This window comes from Falco biarmicus, chromosome 9, assembly GCF_023638135.1.
Source record: "Falco biarmicus isolate bFalBia1 chromosome 9, bFalBia1.pri, whole genome shotgun sequence".
NCBI classification, from domain to species: domain Eukaryota; kingdom Metazoa; phylum Chordata; class Aves; order Falconiformes; family Falconidae; genus Falco; species Falco biarmicus.
In genome coordinates this window covers 3,010,610-3,037,686 of record NC_079296.1, presented here as the reverse complement: position 1 = coordinate 3,037,686, position 27,077 = coordinate 3,010,610, and the positions used below count along the sequence as shown (strand labels likewise).

General features: G+C 52.2%; 2 protein-coding genes across 6 annotated transcripts in view; one reads left to right on the top strand and one right to left on the bottom strand.

Annotated features, from left to right (window-relative positions):
- Positions 1-18,750, bottom strand: part of NR6A1 (nuclear receptor subfamily 6 group A member 1) — a 98,502-nt gene extending 79,752 nt beyond the window's left edge. For all 4 annotated transcript variants that reach the window (XM_056351382.1, XM_056351383.1, XM_056351380.1 and 1 more), the window contains exon 1: positions 17,844-18,750. In XM_056351382.1, the coding sequence (XP_056207357.1) occupies positions 17,844-18,750 (907 nt within the window). The remainder of the gene's footprint in view (positions 1-17,843) is intronic.
- Positions 1-27,077, top strand: part of OLFML2A (olfactomedin like 2A) — a 51,250-nt gene extending 24,173 nt beyond the window's left edge. The window contains exons 1-8 of one of the 2 annotated variants that reach the window (XM_056351384.1): positions 18,704-18,829; positions 23,282-23,545; positions 23,801-23,908; positions 24,023-24,208; positions 24,412-24,673; positions 24,789-25,022; positions 25,184-25,369; positions 25,601-27,077. In XM_056351384.1, the coding sequence (XP_056207359.1) occupies positions 18,749-18,829; positions 23,282-23,545; positions 23,801-23,908; positions 24,023-24,208; positions 24,412-24,673; positions 24,789-25,022; positions 25,184-25,369; positions 25,601-26,202 (1,923 nt within the window). In that variant the 5' untranslated portion in view covers positions 18,704-18,748 and the 3' untranslated portion in view covers positions 26,203-27,077. Of the gene's footprint in view, positions 1-18,703; positions 18,830-23,281; positions 23,546-23,800; positions 23,909-24,022; positions 24,209-24,411; positions 24,674-24,788; positions 25,023-25,183; positions 25,370-25,600 lie in introns of those variants that run through there. The other variant, XM_056351385.1, reaches the window with a different exon arrangement.

Here is a 27,077-nt window from a genome sequence, read left to right as displayed (position 1 = left end):
TATGCTTAGAGAAAAATACTGATTTTGTACTTTCCTATTTTCCATCTTAATACTATAGCTACCTTAACGTGGGAATTGTTAACCCCCTGAGAGAGCTAGAAGGTCATACACTATACCCATTTTTGTAAGTAAAAAAGATTCTTCATATGCAGTATAGCAATTTCAGACACCTGGAAAGGGGTTTGTATTTTTTCCTATTTAAAGCTACATACGCTTTCCACACATAGCCAAAATCACCCAAAAAGTCAGTGCAGCATTAAAGTTACTTTTATTCTTCTGAGAGTGGTAAGATTTAGCTTGCATGACTATCAGCATAGAGCACAACTCAGCTTTCAGAAAGGTTGAAGTAACAGATTAGCAGATGGTCATTTAAAGGTTACCTGCTGCTCTCTGGCAAAAGGAGGTCAGCTGCCCAGCAAGGCGGCCAGATGGCAAGGAGCAGGCGGCCAGCGGCCAGCAGCGGGCCCCACCACTTGAGAAGCCATTGAGTGAGCAACAGTCACTTAGGGCAGTAAGCTACACCTGCAAACATCTGGAAGAGTTTATCAAGTATCATTCAAAAAGCAAACAAATAATGCATGTGCCTTCTGAACAGAGATTTCCGAGTGGTAAGTGTTTAGGGAGACACTGCGTCAATTTTTTTTAGGTCCTGTAGTTTCAGATTGTTCACTATAATGCCATTTTAAAGGCTGTAAACAACAAGTGTAGCAGTATTTCCTAGCTATACCTCAAAAAGATCATTTCAGTTCACACTTGAAATTAGGTATTTGAATTGCTATTTCTAGTATGTTCACCGAGGCTGTCACTGCGGTCACAGCTGTCCAGTTCAAGTTTGAAATTTGCAGAACTGCCCCCATGTGCTGTCAAGCACTGCCATGCCCAGCGTCAGGTGAGTAGCAACACCTCAGTGTTTCTGTCCTGGTGCTACTGGTGGATGGGTATTTATAACTTATTAATCTCAAAATCATACTTCAAAAAAATTCTTTTACAAAGTACATAAAAGTGCAAGTACTTATCCTACTACTTTCCTTGAGTAGGTTGATTTTAAAGTTTCTCTCATCCATGTAAATTAATAAAAAAAAATTTCAAACTGCTCTTTATGAAACATGGCAATGCTGGGTTTGTTGTCTTATCCATAACCCCTCACCCTCCCCTCCAGCCCTTTTTATCTTCATAATTACATGCAACACATTAAACTCCTAAAAACAATTCAGCCAAGAGAAAGGAGATATGGATTAACAACCCACTAAGATTTTGGAAACTGGTTTGCTCTCAAAGATGAAAAGGACAAAAGTCTGCTCAGCTATGAAGAACAGCTGCTGCCAATACAACTATTTACCCTCTGACCTCTCCTCTGCCCAGTAAGTGAACAGTGCCAATTGTTTTCTTGTATTATATACTGTTTACAAGCCCTGAGTGGCATGAAAGGAATTAATAATTTAGCTCATGGAGCTGATGACCTTTATTGGGGTACCCCTATTTGCTGAGCAGAAATCAGAGCAAAAAGCTGCCTTGAAGCCACAGGGTTTCTTTAAGAGTTTGTCACTTTACAGCCTAATTGGCCACCATAACATAAATCAATTATTTCTCCTGTTTTAAGCAACAATGCTACCTATTCTCAACCACTCGATTTCTGACTTGCCTTGTATCAAGCCAGGCCTTGTTTTTTGACTTTTACAGTTGTCTAGTAAACACTACACACGGACAGCTTGGAGAACTTTGCAGGATTAAGAACATCTGGGAACACTAGCAAAAAGAGGTTATGCTATTTTGAACTCCTCTTGACCTTTGACTGCCCTTGTCCCTGTTTATGCTAATTGAAGGGGTATACGGGCTACTCCTAGAAATGAACTTAGCCTGAACCTGTCATATAGCATTGGACTTTGAAGGTATCGGCACATGAGTTTTGGTGCCCCCTCCCCAAAGGCTGCCATCTTACATACAGGAGGAGTACAGCAGGTAAAACGTGGTACCCTGAATAAGCACAGGGATACCCGAGATCAGAATAAGCAGAACATGCTGAGTCAGCAAGTTGCATCACCTTCCACTGCTTCTGACCAGCTGCTAGTCTGCTGAAGATCAATCACACACATGGATCCGTTTGGTAAAAACGCAGCAGTGCTTGTGGGGTTGCAAACAGAAGGACATTTGCATAGTAAAATCTCAGTAAATTGGATAACATTTTAGTAAAGGCTTTCTGAAAGATGCATGCTAAAAATAGCAATTCTGACCCTGAATAAATGCAGATATTTAACACAGGATTATAGACTTCTCCCTCCAAAAGCTGAGACTGAGGCATTGGAACTTCCAGGTACGAGATAGCAGTAACATCCCTAAGACCTTTCAGTAGAATTATACTTTTATCATCTTTGAATAATCCAGGTTGGAAGGCAGCTCTGGATGAACCTTGCACAAGAAGCAGACTGTTAGGTTGGATCAACTTGGTCAGGGGTCTGTTCACTCAAGCTTTGAAACTCTTCAAGGATGGAGATTCCATGGACATCTGTTCCAGGGCTGCATCACTTCCACCAAGTTTTTATTCCCCTCCCAAAAACGCCCAGTAGGAATTTCTTTTGTTGCAACTCCTTACCATTGTATCTGCCTTCTGCCATGTACTTTTGAAGAGCCTGGCTCCATTTTTTTTCCTCCCTATAAACACTTTTAAAAAACTGGATGACTGCCTGTTAATCCCCCCCTTAGCCTTCTCTTCTCCAAGCTAAACAATTCCCTCAGCTTGTCTGCATTTGTCACGCCTTCCAGTCCCCAGCCACCTCAGCTCCTCTCCAGTGGGCTTACTTCAGTTCAACCCGTCTTCTGCCAGGAGGGCTAGAACCACACAGAGTATTCCAGATGCGATTCCACCATGTCCCACAGACCCCCTGGCTATCCACAAGCCAGCACATGATGAGCTGTCATCACCACAAGCCCACACTACTGACTCAGAGTCACCAGGCTCCCCCGGTCTGGTCCGCAGAGCCGCTCCCCAGCCTGTACTGTTACACGGGGTTATTACCTTCCAGATGCAGGACTTGACATTTGTCTGTTTAACTTTGAAGTTTCAACCAACCCTTTCCTTCAAGTTAGAGACCCTTCTGAACAGCAGCCGTGCCCTCCAAAGTATCAATCTAGTGTCAGCTGCAAGTCTGATGAGTGTACTCCATCCCATCATCTAGGTGATTGATGAAATTGCTAAGTAGTACCAGCCCCAATACTGACTCCCAAGGACAACCACAGAATAACCAGCCACCAGTCAGCATTTGAACTCTTCTTGACTGCTACCCTTTGAACAGACAGCAGTTAGTCTGCCATATCATCCTTGTAGCAGAGCAAATGTAGGTGAAAAGCTATCTAAAGCCTTGCTTAAGGTAAATTTACAAAATTGCTCTCTCCTCGTTCAGGGATCCAGTCATTTCATCGTGGAAGGAACGAGACTGGTCAGGCATGATCTCCCCTTGGTAAATCCATGGGGAGTGTTCCCAGTTGCCTTCCTGCCCCTCAAGTGCCTGGAAACATCTTTCAGGAGGATCTGCTCCATACTCTTCCCAGGGACCAAGACTGGGCTGACCAGCCTGCAGTTCCCCAGAACAGCTACTGCTCAGCAGAGGCAGGTTAAGGTAATTCATTATCCCTTATCAGCTAAATTTTACTATACAGAGACATTCCTCCCCCCTCCCCTACACTGGGTACAGCTTCTTGTCTCACCCCAACGCTGAAAACACATGCTGCTTGGAAAGAGGAGTGGGAAGTAAGGTCATCTCATGATAAAGATTAATTATTTTCATTAATATTGAAAACAATCACAGTTCCTGCTTACCAGCATAACAGAGAGTAAACGAACATTCACAGCAGTTTAATGTTCCATGTATTTTACAGAGCTATACCTGCGCTGTATTCCTCAATAAACACTGTACAGACATTGTTATTTCAAATGCCTGTTTACATTCCAGTAAAATTCTGTCAGTATGGTATCTGATTTATTGATGCCATCAAAAGTCACAGGATTCCTGAAATGCCTCCTGAGACAGAAAAAAAAAAAATCAAAGCAGAACAGAGATTAATATTGCTGCAGTATCAGCTTCACCACATACGTTACGGGCTAGATTCCCAAAAGTTGCCTGCATTTTCCAAAACTGAATGCAGTGCCCTTCTTGAAAGTTGCCCATGGCAGCTTCAGCGGGAGATTTAGCAGCTCTTCTTCTGCAAAAAGGGGTGATGTGGATGGCCATGCTCTCGGAGCCACCACTTACTAACAGCAAAGTTCACCAGGGCTGCTCTCAGCCAACTGCAGCAGCCAACTCATCCCTCTAAAGGGGGTATATACATTTGGCATCTTATTTTAGACTTTCAAACTAAAAATGAGAAAACGTTGTACATAGTCAAGAAGCAAAGCTTTTTAGAAAAATAATTATGAAGAATGCCTCCAGGCATGTCCCAAATGAAGTGACATTCAGTCCCTTAGCGCAGGCCATCAGAAGAGCTCCACAAGGTGCGCAGGGTATTCCTTCAGAGGGGACTGAAATCACAATAATTGAGCCTAAAAACACATCTTACTAAAACATCTAGTTTCTCTGCCTGTAAATGGAGATTTAGGTTAACCTTTCTCCACAGATCAACAGTAAAGTGTTTTACAATCTTTTAGGTGACAAGTCCTTTCACTTTCAAAGCATTTTATTCAGAACCCAGATTACATGTTCTGAAATACTAAACAATCCCTGAAGGTGGGCTTTTAAGCGTTGAGGCAGCTCATCAGTACCACAGTATGTGTTCACGTTCAGTTATCAGACGCAAATTAGGATTTCAGAGTACAGTATTTCCCTTATTCACATGGCTCATCTGCTTTTAAAAGTTACTCTGGCCTGACCTGAGGCCAAAAAAGCCTACAAAATGAAGTAACAACCAATAATAATTATATTCAAACTTGTATTTAATTTGAATTCATTGTTTCAGTTTGCAGTCTGATTATTTATGATGGGTCTTCTCTTTAGGAGCCCCTTCCTATCCAAGATGTTCCCTCTGCAGCTGTAATTCAACAGCGTAATTACTCTCAATCTTTTTGATAAGCGAATAAGCCAAGAGTATTAGGCTGCATCAGTCTTTTTGGGCCAGTTCCAGTGGTTTTAGATATCAGCATCAGGGTTTTATGCAGCATTACAGCATCAGCATTCCAATGCAGCACTGGCAGTATTAGATAGGCAGCAAACATAAGAGACCTACTTGCAATTTCTGAAGGACCATGTTAGTGCTTTTTACTACTTGCACTGCAACAGCAGGCACTTAGTCACAAATACCTCTATCTTTCACAGCCAACACTTTGCAGTATGCAGTGCCCCATGTCACAAGTGTACTGTCTTTGTCCCTAGACATGAGATTTTGCATCTTTTTTACCTGGAGCACCTTTTGTTTGAATAGGATATTGCCTGCTAGGCAGCCCAGTCTATTCCAATATTGAAAGATCAATTGCACAGTCATTCTGTGGAAATTATTTGCTTTTTGATCATTGATAAAGTGTTAGACAACACAAGGCATACTGCTATAACAAAAGCCATCTATTAATTCCACTAGAATTACCTACATTAAACAGAATTAACTGGTATTATACAAGAGCAGAGAGATGTCACTGATAAATTTAAGAGTATTAATCTGGGTTGATGTCAACTCATGTACTGGTAAGTAATAACATATTATGACAGAGTGTGCCAGAAATCATGCTGCAAGTTAGCCAGTGTTCCCAGAGGTGAGTGGCTGCCAATGCCAACTGGTGTGCCAGGCTAGCAGCACTACAGCAAATGGACCCTTTCGCCACAAAGCACATAACATGCCCTTTGAATTCAGCAGCTTGTGCTTGAACAGCACTGACAAACTGGGATCCTGGAGAAGCCCTGACACGTGCTAAGTCTGAAAACAGCTTTTTTTCCCCTAACCTCAGGGTTAATTAATTTAACAGCATTTATCTTCACATTTTAATTATGGGAGATAGTATTACAGCTTCTAACTAATAGACTTCAGCTGCACACTGCCAATGCCTACCAGGACTTGGCTCGCTGCACTAGCCTGAAGATGAGAAGACTAACTAGTACTTACTAGTGGATGAATCGTGCTCTGTGGGAGGATCTTGACAGAATCCTAGAATGTGAAAACTAGGTGTAAGCACTACACATTGAAACAAGCCTCCTCACTGTTACTACATGTACACAGACACACTGAATCACCCCAATCAACCACTGAATGTATGTATTATCAACATCAAAACAGCATTAGAGGGGGAAAGCTTTACATCTGGGTACAGCACATTCCTATAAGGCTCAGTTAAGAAATGAGATTGTTGGGTTGCAGCAAATATAGAATCATTTAGGCTGGAAGAGACCTTTAGTATCAAGTCCAGCCACTAATCTGCTCACTGTCATGTAAGAACTACTGTTGGCATTTGTGTTTACACCTGCAAGTCTTATGCTTCAGTACACAGAAGTGACATGTTTTAGGCACATGATATATTCCATGTTCTACAAATCAATCACCAGAGCTGTAGCTCTCCCTGCTTATCACATGAGGACGAAATCAATGAATGGGCCTAACAGCTGATGTGTCAGCACAGGTATAGCTGTGCTTGTTGCTCTTCCATTTGTGAGGTCATTTCCTACAGGCCACCTGTCAGCATGAGCCACAAAATGCTTTCAACTGCAATACATGACCTGTCCTTCAGAGGCAAGGGATCAACCCAGAGTGTCCTGCGCAGGTGGGATGCCCAGGGAGCAGGGCAGGCACTCCGCAGGTGTGGGATGCTGCAGGAGAGCAGATGCCAGACAGCCCAACACAGCATCCCGTGTCCGAGCTCCCATCAGCCAGGCCAGTGCGCACCCCAAACTTCCCCCCGCAAAGACAGATTAAAAACAGCCAGTACACTGCAACTTTAGTTACCTGGGCCAAAGAGTGCTCACAGCTTGCCACAACTACAACACCTGTTATGGAATAGCAGTTTTATACCCTGTTGCAAGTGTTTTCCTGCCATTATCGATTCAAGCATCTTGCTCATGAAATTCAACGATCTACAGTCTTCCAGTCATTAAGCCCTTTCAGACCTACCAATACCACCAGCATCTTGGGTTTTGTTGGCGTGAAAATCTTACACTAAGCATTTGGCCTCCCAGGGATTGGGATTACATACAAGCAAGAATGGAGGGAAATTTGATTCTTTCTCCCCATCTACCTCTATGCCTGCTGTCTACCAGGTTTGCCAACTGTATCAGCTCCTGCTGCTTGCAATTCCAGGAACAACTCCACTTCTCCTTGGACTCATTCCAGCCATGTCTGTCTACTGCTATAATCTCATTTTGCAGGATGCCACATCTCTTAATAGCTCTTAATTGTGGCAATACACATTTAACCATCTGAAAAAGCACATCAGAAGCTTGTTTGACAGCTAGAAAATACTCTTAAGGATAGAAGCATCATTCCTAACATTTGGATATTTGTGGATATTTGTCTCCACTTTTACTAGGAAAAAGATCACCTTAAATACAGGAAAAATACCTGCATTTTAAAGAAGGAAGCTCTCATTCTTCTCAATGGGAAAAAATCATTGGAGTGAATTTATTATACACTGTTTCTCTGAAGAGCAATCTGAAATTTTATTTACAGTTTAACTTTATAAATATATACAGGAGTTCCCGTTTTGCTAGATTCCATGAAAAGGCAACACAATTTTGCTTTTTTAATCTCAGGTTTTAAGAGAGACAATTACAAGGTTTATAATGCTAAAGTAATGGTTACATACATCTGAGGAAAATCTATTTATATTCTTCCTTTTGAAGCCAGGTAAGCTACTAGGTGAGCAGAAAAGGATGTTTTAAGATCAGTGTTTTATACATTTTTTTCAAAACCAGGGTAACCATTCGGTAGCTGTGATTTACCTTTCCATCTTTTTATGCAGCAGCAAAAATACAGCTTAAAGGAATTACCTCTCCAGCAAATCATCTCCCACTGTACTGACAGCTGGAGATGGGAAGCGTATCAGCATCTCCCTTTCGTATGTGTACAGCTTGTTCCCCATCCCCTTCAGAAAAGGAAGGCCCCGCTCACCAGCGGGCTGCCACCCCTCCTGGCCACACTTCGCCAGGCCCCCCCGAGCTACCCCAGCACCCTAAGCCCACAGCCAGCACACCCAGGGCACCTGCCCAGCAGCGAACAGGAGCCCACACTCACAGCAAGAGACCACAGGCAGGCCCAACACTTCAGTGTGCACACTTCACCAGTGAGCCACTTACAAACAAACCATCACCGAAGCAGAGGAGCTACTGCTCATAAGGCACTTGCGCTCTCTCCCGAACGCCTCAGCATGCGAGAGCACAAAGCAAGCACTACAGAAAGCCTATGATTTCATTCTTCTAATCAAATTAGAAGTCAGGCAACATTTCATTTAAGGGGCAATTCAGGCTGATGCTAGTCTTGTGTGTGGGTGAGGAAAGAGATTCGGTACTTCACTGCATCTGCTGGGGATCCATGGTGTGAGCCTTCCCGCTCCCTGACCTGCAGCATGCCCACCTGCACAGCCTCTCAGCACCAGCAGAGCACACTTTCAGCTGAAAGTCACAACAAATATTAACATGTTTTTAAAACTGCAGCTTAATTTTTAATCCCTGCGGTAAGAACCATCGAGGGCTTCTATTCCTGCTGCTCCGCAGGTGGATGCTGCAACATCCACACAGCGCGGCAGTCCTCAGGAAGGCATCAGTGCTACCAGGACTGCTCCCTCTCTACAGGGCCATTCTTGGAGGCTTCAGACCAGCTGGCCAAGGGAGGACAAGACATAGGCATGGCAATTAACCACTATATATACACCCTCAAGAATATAGCCTCTTTTTTTCTTGACAGTGTTCTCAAATTTAAGCAAGGAACAGAACAAGTTGCTGCAGACAACTGGCATTGTTTCAGTGGAGGTACCTCCACTGAACGAATAAAAGTAAAAATTATCCATGAAACCAAGCAGAGATAAAGTGTCCAGCAGCACTGCCAGAATCCAGGAGTGATTTAGCATCCCCTCGCCCTGCTCCTGTGGCACTTGCCAAGCTTGCCCTGTGAGGTGGGGAACTCCTGCGCTCCCTTTGCAAGGCTCCACAGGGCAGAAATCCACCACAGCACACATCTGTCCTCACATTATTGCTCTGACAACTGTCTCAACACTTAGCATCTTCATTCTTACAAACCAAAGACTCGAGTTCTTGCCTCATATGTTAATTAGACATTACTCACTAAAAATCAGAATAAGAGTACTCACACCTGGGCACTCCCCACTGTTCCATCACTGCTGCATTTCACAGATGGCCATGTTCTGCTTGGCCAGCGGTCTGGGGTAAGGCTTGTCATTTGAGTACAAGCCTACTGCACCCCCACCCCAACCACAAACCCTGTCCACGATTGAAAGCATTTTTACTAAAGAAAAAAAAAAATCCCAGTGTGACCTGATCTTCAGTGGACTGACCAGGATGTAAATGGTTCTAGCACTGCCCTGGCACTCTTAACTCTGCTCTGCTCCAGATTTCACTTAAGCTTAGTTCTTGAAAATCCTCCATTTTTAAGCTGCAGGTACTTAAGTTGATATAAACCTCCTAGATATAGGAGAAATCTAGGTATATACATTATGGCTTAGCCTTAACAGTTTATCATTTTCAGCGACAGAGTTACCCTCCTTACTGACAAATAGAACAACTTTTCTAAGAAAAGGTTTCAAACCTCCTAATAGTCAAGGCTCTACCCAAAAAGCAACTGCTCAAAAAGAGCCTAAGAAAGCAGGTTTCAGCACCATTTTAGACCAGACTAATGCTGAACTACGAAAAAACCCCAAAGATACCACCAGCTCCCTGAGAAAGCTGCAAAGCTGGAATAGCACCCTTTCAGAGCAACAACCCACAGCAATGATCCTCTCTTGACAGTAGACATGAAGCTGTTCAAATTCATACACTAATGGAACAACAAATAACTCTGTACCTTCACTGACTATGGAAAAAGGGAGTTTGCTTTTTAAAAAAAACAGATATTAATGAGAAATCCAGCTGGATATTTAAGCAGGGTAAGCCATTACAGTAAGTCTCTAAAAGAAAATTAAATTTCCAAGGTGTGAGCATGCAGTTTATTTTCTGGTTACTTCTACACATAGGCCATTTTACTTTTTTTTTTTTTAGATATGTACTCGCAACCATTCCACACAGCCATTTTGTGCCTCAACTGCATTCTGATTATTTCAGATCTTCAGATCAAAGACTGCCATGAAACATTTTACCAAACAGCACAGTACACTCTTGTACTTAACCTCTTTCACAATGGAGAAAAGTCTTAAGTTTACTTCAAGACAGCTTTAGATTCAAGGTCATTTCAAAGCTTTTAATTACTAACCAGGATTTGGGGATTTTGTCCTCAGCATTAAGAGCAGCTGGCAATCTTACTCATTATTAACTGCTACACACACATTGCAGGCAAGCCATCTTTAATACTTCAGGCAACTGCAGCAGGGCTTGCTGGCTCACCCCCAGCACCTGCCAGCTACACTCACAAGCTCTGAGCCTTGCTATGCCCAGTAAACCACCCCACCATGTCATTTAGAGATGTCTATTAAACACCAGGATTTGGCTAAGTTAGAAAAAGAAGTCAGGAGTATTTTCAGATGCAGTGTTTTTCAAGTTTTAAGTGTTGGAAATGCTCCTTCTGGGCAGACACAGGATGCACTGGAACTGGAACTGTTGTTCCAAAGGTGTTTGGCAGAAGGCTGCTACATGCCAGGAAAGCGCACTGAATGCTTACACGAGCCACTGAAGTCCTGACACCTTTTCCACAAAGGCAGCGCAGAGGCAGCTGGCGTTCCCCCTGCCCCGCCAGCAGTGCCTGTCAGGGTAGGCTGCCCACAGTTCGAGCCAGGCTGGGGCTCCCCCCGGCCACCCCCAAGCCCTGGGGACCCCACAGAGCCTCTGCCCCGAGGAGCAGCTGCCAGCCCAGCTCTCCAGCCCAGGTCTCCCAGCTGGTGGTGAAGCCCCATGTGGGAGTGGGTGCACAAAAGGTTCTTGCCACAGAGGCTTCTGGCCTCCCACCACCAGGGAAAAACTGGCACTTCCCCGGTTTATTTGTCAAGGAGTAAAGTGCTAAACATCCTAAAGTCACACCTTTTGTTTCAAGTTTCCATAACTATTGAAATAGAAAAGGAAAACAGACACAGCACTCAAACCATGCAGCCAAGTCACCCACTATAGCAGAGCACAGCACCAGAGCCAGCACCCAGACCCCCCCAGCTGGCCAGCAGCCGACCCAGGTTAGCCCTGCCTTGCAATTAGCCACGGCTACCCAAGCCACACTCAGATCAGGCATCAGCAGAGCAACACTAAGCCACAGCTCATTAGGGCCATTAGCTCAATGCCTCTTTTCTCCTACCAGGCATGCAAGAAATGCTTTCCTGGTAAAGGAATTTAGCAATCTACTTGCCAGTTATTTTGCCATAAATATTATAGCATTTCTTATGTAACAGCTATTGCAGAGGTTTCCATAGAAAGAACAAACTTAACTCCCTTGTTCCAGTTATAGCATCTTACTCAAAAATAGGAATTCAAATAACCCCCCATCCACTTGCTACAATAAAATATCCTATAGATGTTGACAACTACTATTAACTTACTATTGGGCAACCTATATACTTTTTTAAACAGAAGTTAAAGACAGAAGATGACAAGCATCCACATGTGTATTTCTTCCCCGGTATCAGTTCACAATAAAAGCTAATCTCAAACTTAAGATTGTTTCATGAAGAAAGCACAAGACTTTGAAATTCTGATCCTCTAGATAAAAACATCACATTGCTGTACTTGCTGCTTACAGAACATGGAGGCTTGGGAACAGGGAACAAACCTTTACTTATCAGCTACAGAAAAGTAATGAAAAAAATCTCAAAACAAAAACATAGCCCAATATCACTGGAAACAAAATCTTTAGTTCAAGCGTAAGTTGCCTATACAACATTAAATGCTTTTCTTCACAGACTGTCTCTCACAACAGACAGAGTCCTTTATACCAAGGGCATAAGTTACTACTTGTGAATAAGTACAAACACAAGACTTTTTTCCTCTGTCAACATGAAGGAACATTTTTGGTAGGGCCAGCAATCCCCGTTTCCCACATTGTGTGATTGATTACACTCTACCCCTTAGAAGAGTTGATTGGTTTCCTGGTGCCAGGAAAATGATTGATGAATATTTCAAGCCATGGGCCTCTCTTCCTGCTGGGTGTCCTTTTCACATGTCTCCAATGGGCCTGGGGATTTTTTCAAGACTAGGAAGTGTCATTTTTATGGATATCATCCTGCAATAGGGACAGTTCACTGAGCAGAGGCCCTAAGTAAATCAAAGTGAAATACTAAAGGTCAACTCAAGTGTTAAGGTGACAGACCCACACAGCATGTAGCAGGTAAGCAGGAAAATAGAGGTGGGCAAGGAAAAGCTTCACAAAGCCAGCAAGCAAAGCAGGAGGCACTGAGCAACTACACTGTTAGCTTGCCACTGCGAACTGGTAGTAGCAAGTATTACCCAACACTGAACACACGTTTCCTCAGTTTCCTTCCATTTGGTAAAACACTGCAACAGGCTCATCAGAGACCCATTCTGGTGGGAGCTTGGGTTTCTCCTCTTTTTAGATGCATGCACACACACTTTCAAGAAAAAACAACTTTAAAGCTCAAAGAGCATTCTGAGCATTCTGGCTGGCAAGCACCAAGAATTTCTAACAAGACAGCAACAATGAGGCTAAGCTGTGAATTCCCAGGGTCACGCACATAAACCCACTCCAGAGCTCTATGAATCTTCAAACCCATCTCCAAGCACTGCATAGTTAGCACAGACTCATCCTTTAAAATCAGACAGTGTAACCAATAAAATACCAGTTAATTCTTACAGGTGCTCAAAGTTGATTAGCCTGACACCAAAAAAGTTACCCAACTGAGTGTTTCTGACTGAGCTGCAGGAGAGGATCACAAAACCACAGAGCTCTACCACAACTGCTATAATTTCAACTAGTTTATACAATGCTACCAAGAAAAGCTCTTCCTGCTACCAGTTCTAGCTTTGCTGCTGTGTAGAAAAGACTCAAGCCTTCGTGACCATTCCACAGGTGCTTTAAGCTAATATGCCAGTGCACTGAAACGGGTACAGAACTGCAGTGGCCAAGGCCAGCTCAGCTCTACTGGTCTGGGAGAAGCACCCTGCCCAGCCCCTACCAAAGAACACTGCCCCAACAGAGCCTGCTGGAAGAAGCTGGATGCTCTGTGTCTGTGTTCAGTATTAATCTAGCCCCTAAAAAAATACCTTTGGTTTATAAAAGTACACAGAAACTCTCTCAACAAATCTGGGATTTGAGTAAGGTAGAGTCACATGCAGAGATCAAACCCAAGTTCTTTTAGTGCCCAAACTGCTCCGTCCATGCAGGCTGAGCCCAGCAGCCCCAGCGCCTGCTGAACTGGCACCCAGACCTAACCTTGGAAAAAGCCTATCTTAATAATCAAACCAGCGCTCACACTCCACTGCAAAATAAGCCCTGATCTCAGTGGGACTCTGACCCACCTCGAGCCAAACCCCCAGTAACAGGCAATGCTGTACTGAATCATTTGCAGTTAAGAATAATCACTGCTTGCACTCCATGGAAAGGGCATCTCTGTGCCTGTTCTGTCAACAGCTGTAAAGGATATAGAGTCTCCTGGCAAAAGTCTACGCAAGACATTAAAGTAACAATATACTTAGGAATAATCCTTTGTAAGTATTGCCAAACAGCATAAAGTCAAGTTACAGCTGTGAGACTGAATGAAGAGATTTTTGGAAGATGTCTTGGTTTTTGGCAGAACTTTCAGAGACCAGAAGTTCTTTTCAGATTTTTACTACAACCACAACAGCCATAATTTAATCACTTGGCCTTAGGATCTGAGCACTCCCACAGATAAACCCTGTGCTTCTCAGCAGCACCAGAGCCTGCATCGATGGCACAGATGAAAACCTAGCATTTACAGGCACGCCATGCTGGTTTACAGTTTCAGAATGAGTACACCCGCTCACTGGCTACCGAACAGCACAGAGAACCCCCCACACCGACCCGAGCACAACGTACACCTTCAGAAACATGTACCGCCATGCAATTCATATCTCCTGCTGTTTTATATGACAAAAGAATTCTGAGGTTTAGTCCCAAGGGCCTCACAATTCCAGGTTATATTTCCATGAAGAATATTTCAGGTTTCCATCAAGTTTCAGCTAAGAGAGGCTTCCAGGCAAGGTCACACCAGTTTGTAGTCTGCCTGGCATTAGAGCCTTGGCAAAAATCTTTTTCCCTGACGCATCCACAAAGGGAAAAAGGGCTTAAAAAATAATCAGTCTTTCACACTAGTAGACATTTCACCAAGTTTAATTTTCACCGCCTATACAAGCCTGTAACTGGGATGATTAGGCAATGGAAGGCAGACATGCAACTTATGCTCTCTGAAGGACATGGTGTCCACCCTTTGTAAATGCAACCTCTTTATCAAAGAACTGGAGTAGAATTCAGATACTCCAGACATATACTGCTTTCAAGATAAGGTACTGGTAATCATTTACCTGTAACGAACTTCACTGAAGCTAACCTGTCAGTGGTGCATTTCCTCTTTTTAAGAAAACCAGTACAGAACCATTTTTATCAACATAAAAAATCTGGAAGCCTTCTAATTAGGTAATTAGAACTGTAATTAAGACTAAAGCTAAACCTCGAAGAGTCCTCTTGTCCCTCAACTTCCCTTTCTCAATTAACTCTGCAAAGTGATAACCACTCTGGCTTAAAGGCTAAAAAAAAAAAGGGAAGGATCAAAAGGCTAGTTTAATACAGCTGGAAGGAAAGAATGCATTTCAGCTCACCAGCAACCATCCGATGAAACCCTGGGCCAATTCTTTATGTAAATTACTTCATTAGAATTACCAGATTACACTGCTGAAGGCTTTATTTAAATAGCCGGTATATCAACAGGATAAACTGTGCTCTCATTCTCGGAGAATGCTAGTGTAAATGCATTTGTTCAAAGCTACCACCATGTAAGAGTTGAACAGTCATTCAACAAAACGCTTGCACATTCTCACCCCCCCAAAGAAAAATACCACCAATGACTTGCCAGAGACAGGACAGAAAGATGACTATTGCTTCCCAGCAATCAAGAAACAGTCTTCTAGATGGAAAAGTTCCCTCATTTTCTATAATACAGTATCTCCATACTGCTTTATAGCAAAGTGAGAAAAAAAATCCTGTTGTAGTGTCACATCACACACTGCATCTGCTAAACATGCATTGCTAGCCCTGTTTTTAGTACCAAAAGGCATGCATAAACCCATTTTCCTGATTAATGATCTACAGAAGCCATCAATACCAAATTCCAACTTTATACCGAGAGGTATTTTCCCAGTCTTCCCATCAAATTCGGAAGAACTTAAATCCTCTAAGTTACAAGTCTTATTTCCCATCACAGACCCAAACTCAGAATTCTACTACGTATTTTTATCTATTATTATTTACAAAAGCAAGAGCCATCCACATTCAAAAAGCCAATACTGAGTCAAAATAACACTGTAGCTTCTTGTTTATTCAGAGACATTTGACTTTTAGCAGCATTGCCATTCGACAACTCAATTTGTTTTTCTTCTAAGTCTTCAAAGAAATGTTTATAGCAAGTAAACTAAGACCTAACTATATCAATGAAATAGTCTTTGTTAAGCAAAGGCTTATCTCATCAGAGGCAAAGCAATCAAGCATAAAGAACCACTAAAAATGTCAGTTGTGCGCCAGTAAAGTTTGAGAGCACTGTGGAAAAGGGAAGGGATGCAATCAGTGGGATTTTTCTTCGAAAACCTTACATTCTTTGCACTTTTACAGCTTTCCTCTTCTCCCTGGTTCATTCAGATTAGTAACCTACCTATCTGAAACGCTGATAATTAAGGGAGCACAAAATTCAAGCAGTTTCCTGATACTTAAATCTCTCTTTCAAGAGCGTGCTACACAGTGTCCAAAATTACCTTAATTCTAGATAGCCTGCTTTATTGCTATTTTAGTTAAAACAATTAGAGCCATCTAAAAGCCATCATGTTTCGTTCAGAGTAAAAAAATGCCAACTGAAGCTATAGGGAAAACAGTCTGAAATGGGCCCTGTTGAGAAATAATTGGCAGTAGTGCAAGAAAAGTGGACACCGTAATGAAATTACTTTTAGAAAGAATTCATTTTACTCATTGCCATTGATTCACTTGATGACAAAATATGCTTCTCGCATCAAAGGGGATGTAGATGTACTTCAGATTGGTAAAGGAAAACCATCATCTTATAATACAAGAATGTCAAATGCCCCCTCAAATCATGAGGCTGCAATTGCCTGTAAATGCCGAAATGAAAACATGCAACTGCACTTCAAAGTTATTCTAAGGCTTCTTTCAGTGAAGATGCCAATAAACTTATGGCAGTTTACTGTGGCTTAACGCAGAAGCCACGTGCAGAGCTTAAGTTCATTAATGATTTTAACACAGCCACCAAGGATATAATTCTATATATACCTCTCTATATAATCTCCTGTGTATATAGATATAACATCGTACCATTTTAACCACTTCTGTAAAGAGTGATGACACTGTAGCTCAAGGTATCAAAAGTGCTATGAATCTTCCTTAAAAAGAGGAAAGGTTAAGAGTCTTCAATTGCCATTACCATTTGAAGATATTTTATAAACCAACAAAATACCAAGGCAACCTTTTCTGCTCCTCCCCCGGCAGCCGAAGCTTTAGAAAGACTGAAGGTCAAGCAATGTCTCAACACCGTGCCAGTATTTCACATTTTTCAAGGCAAAGTAGTAAAAGGCTGTTACATCACCCACTGAAAAGGCAAACCGCAGCCGCAGATACAACGTCTGTCCCACGAACAGCTACTCGAAACACGCAAAGAACTCTTAAAACTGACCTGAGGAAGCAGATTCCCCTCGTTTATCTTAGGGGGGAAACAGTAAACTCAAAGTATCGCTACCGCTGCGTTACGCACCACAGGAACAGGCGCTTCCCAAATTAAGGTAGAAAGTTCTGCAAGTATCCGGGTTGGGAAGAAGCATCCACCCGACGGGCACCACGCTGAAGGGAGGCGGCAGCGCCGGCCGCGGCCTCGCACAAAGGGCCCCGGTTCGGAGCCACCCCGGCCCCGCCGGGCCCCGGGCCCGCCAGCACCGCGCGGCGGGGGAGGCCGGTGCCTCCAAGTGCCGCCGCCGCGGCCTGAGCAGCGGCGTCTTTTGTCTGCGCGAACCCTTTGTAGGGGAGAAGGAAAAAACCAGACGGGACCGGGTACCTCGGCGGGGCGAGCTGCACGGCGCGCCACCGGGGACAGCCCCCGCAGCGCCGGCCCGTGTCTCACGGCGCCCGCCGAGGGCGAGAGCTGGACACAGGCCGAGGGGCCGGGGGCTGCACACCGGGCCGAGCTCCACGGGGCACGGGCCCCCGGCCCGGTGCCACTGGCCGCGTAGCGCGGTTCGGTACGAACGCGGCCCCCCTGCTCCGCGGGTGGAGGGGGGGTGTGGGGTGGTGCTAGAGCGGGGCGCAACCCCCGGAGCCCGGCGGCCGCTGCAGCCCGGGGACCCCCGCCCGCGCCGCCCCCGTCCCGCCGGCGCTGACAGCGCGGCCCTTTGTTGTGCCCCGCGGCCGCGCAAAGTTGCGCCCGCTGGGGGCAGCCCCGAGGTGGCAGGCGGAACCCCCCGGTACCGCGGCCCAGCCACCGCTGCCGCCCCCCCCCCACGGCCCCCGCCCTCCCCCGGCCCCGCGAGCCCCCGCGCTCCACTCACCGCTGTGGGGCGGCCCCTTGGCGGCGGCAAGGGGCTCCGGGAGCTCTGCCGGTGGCTCCAGCTCCATGGCGGCGCCGGGGCCGCGGCGGGCCGGGGCGCGGCGGGTCTCAGGAGCCCCGGCGGCCGCGCTGCCCCATGGCCGCTCCGGGCGCTGCTGACAGCCAGAGCCGCCGCTGCGGACGCCGCGCTCGGGCCGGGCCGGGCCGGGCCGCCCCGCCCTCCCGCGAGGCACGACGGGAAGCGTAGTTCGCCCGCGCCGCCCGGATGTACCCGCGGGGCAGCCACGCCTCCGCCGGGCCACGCCCCTCCCCGCCGGGCCACGCCCTCCCCGCGCTGCGGGCTGCTCCCTGCCGCTCCCCGCGGGCACCGCCCCGGTGGGCTCCGCGCCCCGGCCCGCCCCGGCAGCGGCGGCTGCCCCCAGCTCCCCTCCGCCTCGCTGCGGCCGGCGCACCGGGAGCGGCGGGGCGCTAGGGGGCACCTGCCGACCGAGCCCCGGAGCTCTGCCTGCGGGACGGGGCGGCCCCAGCGCGGGACGCGCACCGGGCAGCCCGGGACGGGGGAACAGGGAGACACCGGGGGGCGCCCGGACAAGCCCGCCCGGGGCACCCCCCTTGGCAGAGGAGGGGGAGTGGGCAGCCCGGGGAGGGAGCGGGTAGCGCCGTCGGGCCAGTGGCCAGCCCCGGTACAGGGAGAGCCCGGACGGCCCCGGGGCGGGCACGGGCCAGCTCCGCCCGGGCGGGACCGCACCGCCCCCCGTCGCCGCGGCGCCGCTCCTGGGGCCGGTGCAGCCGCCGGGGCGGGGCGGGGCGGGCCAGGCGAGCGGGCGGGCGGGCGGCTCCTCCCCGCCGCCGGGCCGGGCCGGGCGGAGCGGGCGCTCGGTGCGGGCGCTCGGCGCCGCTCTCGCCATGCGGGCGCTGCTGCTCCCGGCGCTGTTGCTCCCGGCGCTGCTGCTCCCGCCGCCGGCCGCGGCGCGTGGGGCCGCCACGGTAAGCACCGGCCGGACCGGCACCGACACCGGGGAGTGGGGCTGGGGTCAGGGCCGGCGCTGCGCCAACCCGCGGGTGCCCGGGACCGGGCGGGGGCAGCCCCCCCACTACCCCGCGGAGCTGGGGCCGTCGGGGCGGGCGGAGCCGGGGCGGGGGCCCCGGTGGCGGCAGCGGTCGCTGCCGTGCCCAGGCGGGCTCTGAGGGAGTCCCACGGCGGAGCGGGCGGGAGCGATCCCCGCCGCCTCCAGCTGGGGCCGGCACCGCAATCTGCGCCGGGGACCGTGTCCCCGCGGGCCGGGCCCCCGCTCTGAGCGGCACGGACGGTGTTTCCCTGCGGGAGCAGCTTTTGGGGCAGCGAAGCTCCGGCGAGCCCCCCACGGGCAGCAGCCGGGCCGCCCCGGACACCGGGGAGCGGGCACAGACCCCCGCGCCGGGCCCGGGCCGGAGCGTGGGATGCTCTCAGGGAAGGGCTGGGGCGCCCCGTGCCGCGGGGGGGTCCGACCGCGAGCGGGCTGGGTGGGTTGGAAGGTGCCCAAAGCCCAGCGCTGCCGTGATGAGCTCTGCAATTAGCGCCTCCGTGCCAGAAAAGCGCGGCCCGGACAAGACTCCCCCGCGGAGATGAGAGGAACGTGGGAGCGGGAGGCGGCAGCGCGTGGGAGCCGGCCTCTCCCGTGGGACCGAGGCCTTCGCTCCCAGCCCTCCCCACCGCCGCTCTCCCCCGGGGCCGGTGCCCGGGCAAGGCTGGAGCCGGGACATGGGGACCCAGCCCAGGGCGAGAGTGGTGGGAGCAGCCCCCAGGGAGCAAGGGTGCAGATGCCAGGATCACCAAAGCGTTAAAAAGCCAAAATTTTCCAAGTCATTTGGTGGAGTAAGATGAAAACGCAGCTGTTGTTGGCAACAGTTGGCTTGGGAGTGATGTCTGGGGGAGCCCTGCGCTGGAGATCCTGCAGGATTTCGGGGGTGATGCTGTCTGAAGGGCTCTGGGATCCACAGCCCACAGACCCGCGTGGTGCCGTCACCACCTCCATCCCTCCCTCTGCACCAGGGCTGTGCTTGAGGGTGAGTTTTTCAGTTCTTGCCGTTGGGGCGAGGTCCTGTCAGTGGGCATTCGTGTGCCACCCAAGCGCTTTGCCTGGTCGTGTCCCCGTGACTAACACGGGATGCCTGAGCTGTGCCAGCGCCCGGGGCCTGCCCACCATCAGCCCCGGCCCTGCTCTGCCAGCACTACTCTGCCACGGCTCCCCGTGCTGCAGAACGTGTTTAATGTGTTGTGCCAAGCCAGGGAGGAGAAGGAAGAGGAGGGTGACATGGTTTCCCTCCTGTGATGGGGACATGCCTTCCAGCAGCTGTGTGAGAGGCACGCCATGCAGCAGCATGCTTATCAACGCAGCGTGTTTTCCTCCAAGACAAGTCCTCTGGCAGCAATCAAAGAACAGCCTAAAAGCTGGCCAAGGTTCATTGTCAAAGGTCCCGCTTTCTCCAAATAATGGCACAAACTCAGTGCTCACATGGACGCTCTTGCAAGAGGTCCCAGAAACCAGGCAGCGCTGGGAAAATTACCCGGCTTGTAAAACTGGGAGTGAGGAAACCCTTGACAAAGTGCAGGGATGCTCTCCCACACCAGCCATGGGTGCACGGCCCTGCCACAGAGCTGGCACCCGGCTCCAGAGCAGGGGCAGCACCCACCTGCCTGCACCCTGGGCTGGGGTCTTCAGCCAGCGAGAAGCTTCAGGGAAAGACCCACCTGGAGCCCCCAGGGCGCTGCAGCGGCCCCCAGGATGGTTTCTTAGGGAGCCGTCACATTCCCACTCCGAGTGGCTGGTGCAGTGTGCCAGCCTTTGGCAGGGGCTGCCTCGTGCCCCCACGTCCCGACCCACCCGCACGCTGCCAGGCAGCGGGTCCGCATGTGCCAGGGTGTGCGGGCTGCCCCTGCCCGGGGGGTGCAGCCAGGCACAGGCTGATGGAGGGCACCCAGCCAGTGCACCAAAGTGGGGTGACCCTCGGCAGAATGGACCTTGGGGGGACTTTTTTTTTTAAGACTTCCTTGTTTATAGTCCTTTCCGTATAAATAGAACATACGGTTCCTGTTTAAGGAAGCCGTTTAAAAGGCAGAATGAGGTTTAATGTTACTACCCTGCGTGGAGGTGGGCAGCTGCCCCGGCTGTGGTACAGCAGGGCACATGCAGTGAGCGCCTGGGCAGGGGCAGCCAGACACCCCCCCCGGCCCCCCGCACCCACTACACCTTGACCCAAGGTGAGTGGATTTGTCTGTCACTGCATGGCCATGAAACAAAAGTGGCTGCTGGGCTCCAGGGTCGCTGCCTGCCTGTTTGGCCCGCTGCCCACCCCCCTGGCCCGCTGCCCACCCCCCTGGCCCGTTGCCTGCCTGCCCGCTGCCTGGGCCAGGGGCCGTTCGCTGGGACGCAGGAGGGAAGCGGTGGGAAGCAGGAGGTCTCTGGGGAAGGGGTTGCCCCCTGATGCAGCCAGGTGGGTTCCGTTTGCGGCCCCCCATGCATGGCGCAGTGTAAGCAGCTGCTGGCAGCACTGCCTGCGCAGCTCCGGGCCACTTGCACCCACCTCGGCGGGACACGCGGGGCCCCACGCCAGCCGTGCCTCCCGCAGCCGCGCTGCCGAGGGTGGTGGGAGGGAACACGCGGCCAATGGCCGCCGCTCCCACGGGATCCCGGGGGAATGAGCTTCCAGCACAGGCAGCTGCAGCCCTTCCTGAAGGCGCTGAGGGCAGGCAGGATCGCAGCCTGCGCCAGGGCAGTGGGTGGTGCTGCACGGGGGCAGCTTCTCCGGTGGCCAGTGCCTGGGGCGTTGGTGGGATCAGGGGACCCAGGCTGGGAGCTCAAGTGGGGCTCCCATGGGGTGCACCAGAACCTCATGCAGAGCTCCCACAGGATGCTTGTGTGCACCAGGACCTCGTGCAGAGCTCCCACAGGGATGCCTGTGCACCCTGGGACCTTGTGCAGCGCCGTGTGCATAGAGGGACAGAACTCGTGGCAGGGACAGCAGCCCAGCCTGGGGGCCCGGGAGCTGCCCCGGTGTGTGCTGAGGGGCCAGCAGCTCGTGGCCGGACTGTGAATCGGCCTGCCTGTTTGCACAAGTGCTGGCATTGCCATGGGCAGGTCAGGGGGCCCAGGGACATGTGAGAGCCTGGAGAGGACGTGTTTGGGGAGGGGGTCCTGCTCCCAGCGCTGCTGCTCCCTGCCGAGACAGAGCTTGATTAGATCCTGTTCAATTTACAGCCCTCTCAGCCGCCTGGGGTTTTCCTCCCAGCCAGCAGGATCTTGGTTTTCCTTTGAAGGAGAAAGGGTTTTTTGAAATGCAAAATGCAGGAGGTCTTGCTGCTGCTTGAGGAAGGGAAGCCCCTGGCCCTGGCTGGGGGGCTGTGGGGAGCTGGGGGTCCCTGCCCCGCGGGCAGTGCCCAGGAGAGCTGCTGCCTGAGTGCCACCAGCACGTCAGCCCGGTTGGGCACTGGAAGGACGGTGCCTGTGTGGCCGTGGGTGCTGCCCGCAGCAGGACGTGGGCCCGTGGGCCTCTGCCCTTTCCCAGGCCGCGCCGTGCTCTGCGGGAGGATGGGAGAGCTGGGGCTGAGCTCGGTTCCCAGCTCTGCCACCGCTCTGTTTCCCAGGGTGAGTCAGAGTCCCTGCAGGAAGAGCCCTCACCCTCCAGGGTCACCACACTTGCTGTCCTGTCTGCCACCCTCCTGTGTGCTCGGGGCAGGCACATCCCTGCAGCCAGGGCACCCGGCAGCCTGACCATGCTCCCTGCCAGCCCAGATGTCCCCCACGGGTGCACAGCCGGTAGAAGGGGGTGAGAGGGGTGGAGGTCCCCATCCCGCCGGGCAGGCTGAGCCGCAGCCTTGTTCCCAAGCACAACGCAAAGATGGAGGGAGAATGGTTTCTTATCTGCAGAAAGCAGCCAAAAAGCACCCTGGGCCCCGTAGCGTGAGTCCGGGCCATGTGTGGAAACAAGGGAGTCCTTGAATGTGTGCCTCAGGCCATTGCCGGAGTCTGGAGCGGCCGAGCTTGCCCCGAGGTGGCTGGATGTCACCATGAACAAGGGACCCTGTGTGGGCTTGGGGCTGTGGGCGTGGGGGAACAGAGGCGCTTCTGGGTCTCCTCGCCACCGTCCCTGCTCACTCGGCTCTTGCTGGAGGCTGGGAAACAGCAACAGAAATAGGACCAAAGTACCTCGGGGTACAAAGCGCTTTGGTGGCTGTGGGGGCGAGTGGCTGCCTGGGTTTTGTCACTGTCACCCAGGTGCAGGGTGCTCTGGGCCAGACGATGCCCCACGGTCTTCAGGACATGGCCAGGAGCCCCAGAGGCAGTGGGAGACCTTTGGGCACGCAGCAGAGAGGGAGCCAGCCGTGCTGTCTTGCTGGGGTCACAGGGCCCCATGGGGTGGCCGGGTGGGACACCAGGCTTACTGGCTGCCCCACCGCAGGCGCTGGGTGAGGCGGACCAGGTCCGGATGACCTCAGAAGGCTCCGACTGCCGCTGCAAGTGCATCCTGCGGCCGCTCAGCAAGGACGCCTGCAGCCGCGTCAGGAACGGCAGCTTGCGGGTGGAGGACTTCTACACAGTGGAGACAGTAAGCTCGGGGGCTGACTGCAAGTGCTCCTGCACCGCACCCCCCTCCTCACTCAACCCCTGTGAGAATGAGTGGAAGATGGAGAAGCTGAAGAAGCAGGCACCTGAGCTTTTCAAGGTATCTGCAGATGTGATGGGACTGTGGGCTGGGGGCCAGAGACCCCTTCCCTGCATGCAGGAGCCCATACTCCCTGTCCCTGCCCCGGCAGGCCCACAGGGCGATGGAGCAGTGTGGTTGCTGCGCTCTGGCTGTGAGCAGGGACAAGGACATGGGCAATCAGCAGCGGCTGCACAGCCCTGCCCCAGCCCCAGCCTTGTGCCCCAGCCCTCTGTGCCCCAGCTCCCCGTGCCCCAGCCCTGCTCTCCTGTGCAGCTGCAGTCCATGGTGGACCTGCTGGAGGGAACACTCTACAGCATGGACCTGATGAAGGTGCACTCCTACATCAGCAAGGTGGTGGCCCAGATGAACACGCTGGAGGAGGTGAGTGAGCTGCAGCAGGCACCATCCCCACAGTGTGCCCCATCTGGCTGCTTGGGACCATCTGGGGGAGGTGTGGGCTCCCTGAGTGGGGCTCCAACCTCTCCTCTCCTCCAGACCATCAAGACCAACCTGAGCAGAGAGAACGACTTCATGAAGGAGAGTGTCCTGCACCTCACCAACCAGATGAGACGCTACGAGAACTACTCCGACATCATGATGAGCATCAAAAAGGAGATCTCCAAACTGGGCTACCAGCTGCTGCAGAAGGATGCTGCTGCCGTCCCTGAGACCAAGGCACAGGTACCCCCCACGACCCCAGCCCCTCGCAGCCCCAGCTGGTGTCACTGGGCTGCTGTCGTGGGGCAGAGCCATGCTCCCCCACGGCTGTGGCGGGGGCTGGCAGCTCCCAGGAGTGCATCGGGGTGCACCAGCCAGCAGCCAAGGGCTGGTGCCTGCACCCGCTGCCTGGCGTGGTGGGGGTCTGACGGGGCTGTGCCCCCCAGAACACAGCGGGCGGCCGAGAGAAGGAGGTGGGACGGTACCCCAGCACCCGCAAGGCACTGGTGGACAGGGCAGCCCCCCGAGCACCCAAGGAGAAGCAGCTGAAGCCCGAGAAGCCCAAAAAGGATAACGCAAAGGCCAGGGGGGGGTCGCAGCCCACGCCCAAGCCCAAGCCACCTGTGCATCAGCAAACTGTGGTCCGAGGCATCACTTACTACAAGGCTGGGCAGGTGGGAACAGTGGAGGGACCAGCTGGCAGCCGCGGTGAGTCCCCAGGGTGGGGCAGGGGTGTGGGGGGCTGGGGGCACCCTCCCACCGAGGCGGAGGGCCAGGGGCTGCCCTCACAAATGCACCGACCCCCTGGCTCGTCCCCCTGCAGAGAGCCCTGGGAGGGGGGCAGCTGCACCGGAGCGGCAGGAGGAGAGGGGCCCCCCACCCCCTCCAGCTGAGGGCACCCCAGCCCAAGCCGTCATGCGGGCAGAGACCACTGTGCCCAGCACCACAGCTGTGCCCAGCACCGCCCTGGCCGCCCGCAGCACTGCCCGCGTCATCCCCGCCACCATCCTCGGGCAGGGGGCTGACAGCACCGGGGGCCCTGAAACACCAAACAGAGGTGGGTGAGGGGGGGGCTGGGAGGGGGCACCTGTGGCCAGGCTGGGTCAGCAGTAGCCCTGCTGTGTGGAAGGGCTTCCCACCCTGGAGGAGGCAGACTGCCTGGGGCAGGGGTAAGACTTCGTCCTCCTCCTCCTCCTCCTCCTCCTCCTCGGTACCCAGTGAAGGAGGTGGAGTGTGAAGGCACCATCGAGTCCGTGGAGCCCCCCATGGAGCACCACAGCTACGGGCGCAACGAGGGAGCCTGGATGAAGGACCCGGCAGCCAAGGACGACCGCATCTATGTCACCAACTACTACTACGGCAACAGCCTGGTGGAGTTCAGGAGCCTCGACAACTTCAAGCAGGGTGAGGGCTGGTGGCCGAGCGGGCACAGGGGCCCCGGCTCCTCCTGGGGGAGCACCCAGTGCCGTGCAGCACCGGCTGTGCTGGGCCCTGGGGCGGTGGGCAGCTGATGGGGAGCACCCATGGGGCAGTGAGGGGGAAATGAGTCCCCTGCTGCTTACAGCACGCTTGGGCTACCGTGTGTGGGACCCCAGTGCTGCGAGGTGTCCCAACACACCTCCCACCCGCTCGCAGGCCGCTGGAGCAACCTCTACAAGCTGCCTTACAACTGGATCGGCACTGGGCACGTGGTGTACCGGGGGGCCTTTTACTACAACCGCGCCTTCACCAAGAACATCATCAAATACGACCTGAAGGAGAGGTATGTGGCGGGTTGGGCGCTGCTCCATGACGTGGTGTACGAGGACACGACACCCTGGAAATGGAGGGGCCACTCGGACATTGACTTCGCCGTGGATGAGAGCGGGCTCTGGGTCATCTACCCCTCCGTGGACTACGACTACTCGCAGCAGGAGGTGATCGTCCTGAGCCGACTCGACCCCGGAGACCTCTCGGTGCGCAGGGAGACCACCTGGAAGACAGGGCTAAAGCGCAATGCCTATGGGAACTGCTTCATCATCTGCGGCATCCTCTACGCTGTGGACACCTACAGCCAGAAGGAAGGGCAGATCTCCTACGCCTTCGACACGCACACGGACACGGAGGCAGAGCTCCGGCTGCCCTTCCTCAACCAGTATGCCTTCACCACACAGGTTGACTACAACCCCAAGGAGAAGGTGCTCTACGCCTGGGACAACGGCCATCAGATGACGTACGGGCTGCGCTTCGTGGTCTGAGTGCCCGGCCAGGTCCCAGCCGCATCCCTGCGCCCACCTTCCACCATGCCCAGCCGGGGCACCCCGATGCAGCTGGGCCAGGGCTGCGGCAAGAGCCTGGCTCCCACCCCAGAACCCTCCCCGTCTGCTGTGCCCCAGTCAGCTGCACCGTGCCTGTGGCATTGCAGGGCAGGGGATGTGGTAAGTGCAGCCCCCAGCCGACAACCCCACGACAACGTGGCCCCAGGGGCCATGGGGCTGCCCCACAGCCAGCAGCTCGTCCAGCGTTGCCTTCCTGGGGACACCGGAGAGGAGCTCAGCCCTGTGTCCCTGCAACAGCGGGAGGCAGCCGAGTCTGCACCACCGCTGGTATGGCAGCACCCGCCCCATGCCACCGCACTGAGCACCCGCCTGTGCTGCGCCCCACCTGAGCACCGCTCTGCACACCGCACTGACCACAGACTCACCGTCACCGTAAAGGTGTGAGTGCCTTACCAGCCTGGTGCCGGCTGCAGGGCTCCGTGCCCTCGCCTGCGCCAAGTGCCGCGGGGCGGGCAGGGCCCCCTCGCTGCCGGGGCAGGAGGAACAGCTGCTGATTGCTATTTTAGGAGACGTGATTAAGATGCCTTTGCTTTTGCCGCTCATTAGCTTATTATTTAAATGCATTCACCAGAGCCGTGCGAAGTCCCCTCTCCTGGCAGGGGGTGCAGAGCAGCATGGCCGCAGTGCCGGGGTGCCCAGCCGGCACCCAGCACCGGTGGGGAGGAGGCACATGCGGCGAGGGAGCCCGGGGCCATCCTGCTCTCCGCCTAAGGCAGGGCAAGGGGCCAGCAGCGCTTGGCTTGGGTTTGGTCATTTTAGACATGAACAGTATTAAAAAAATAACAGATGTGAAA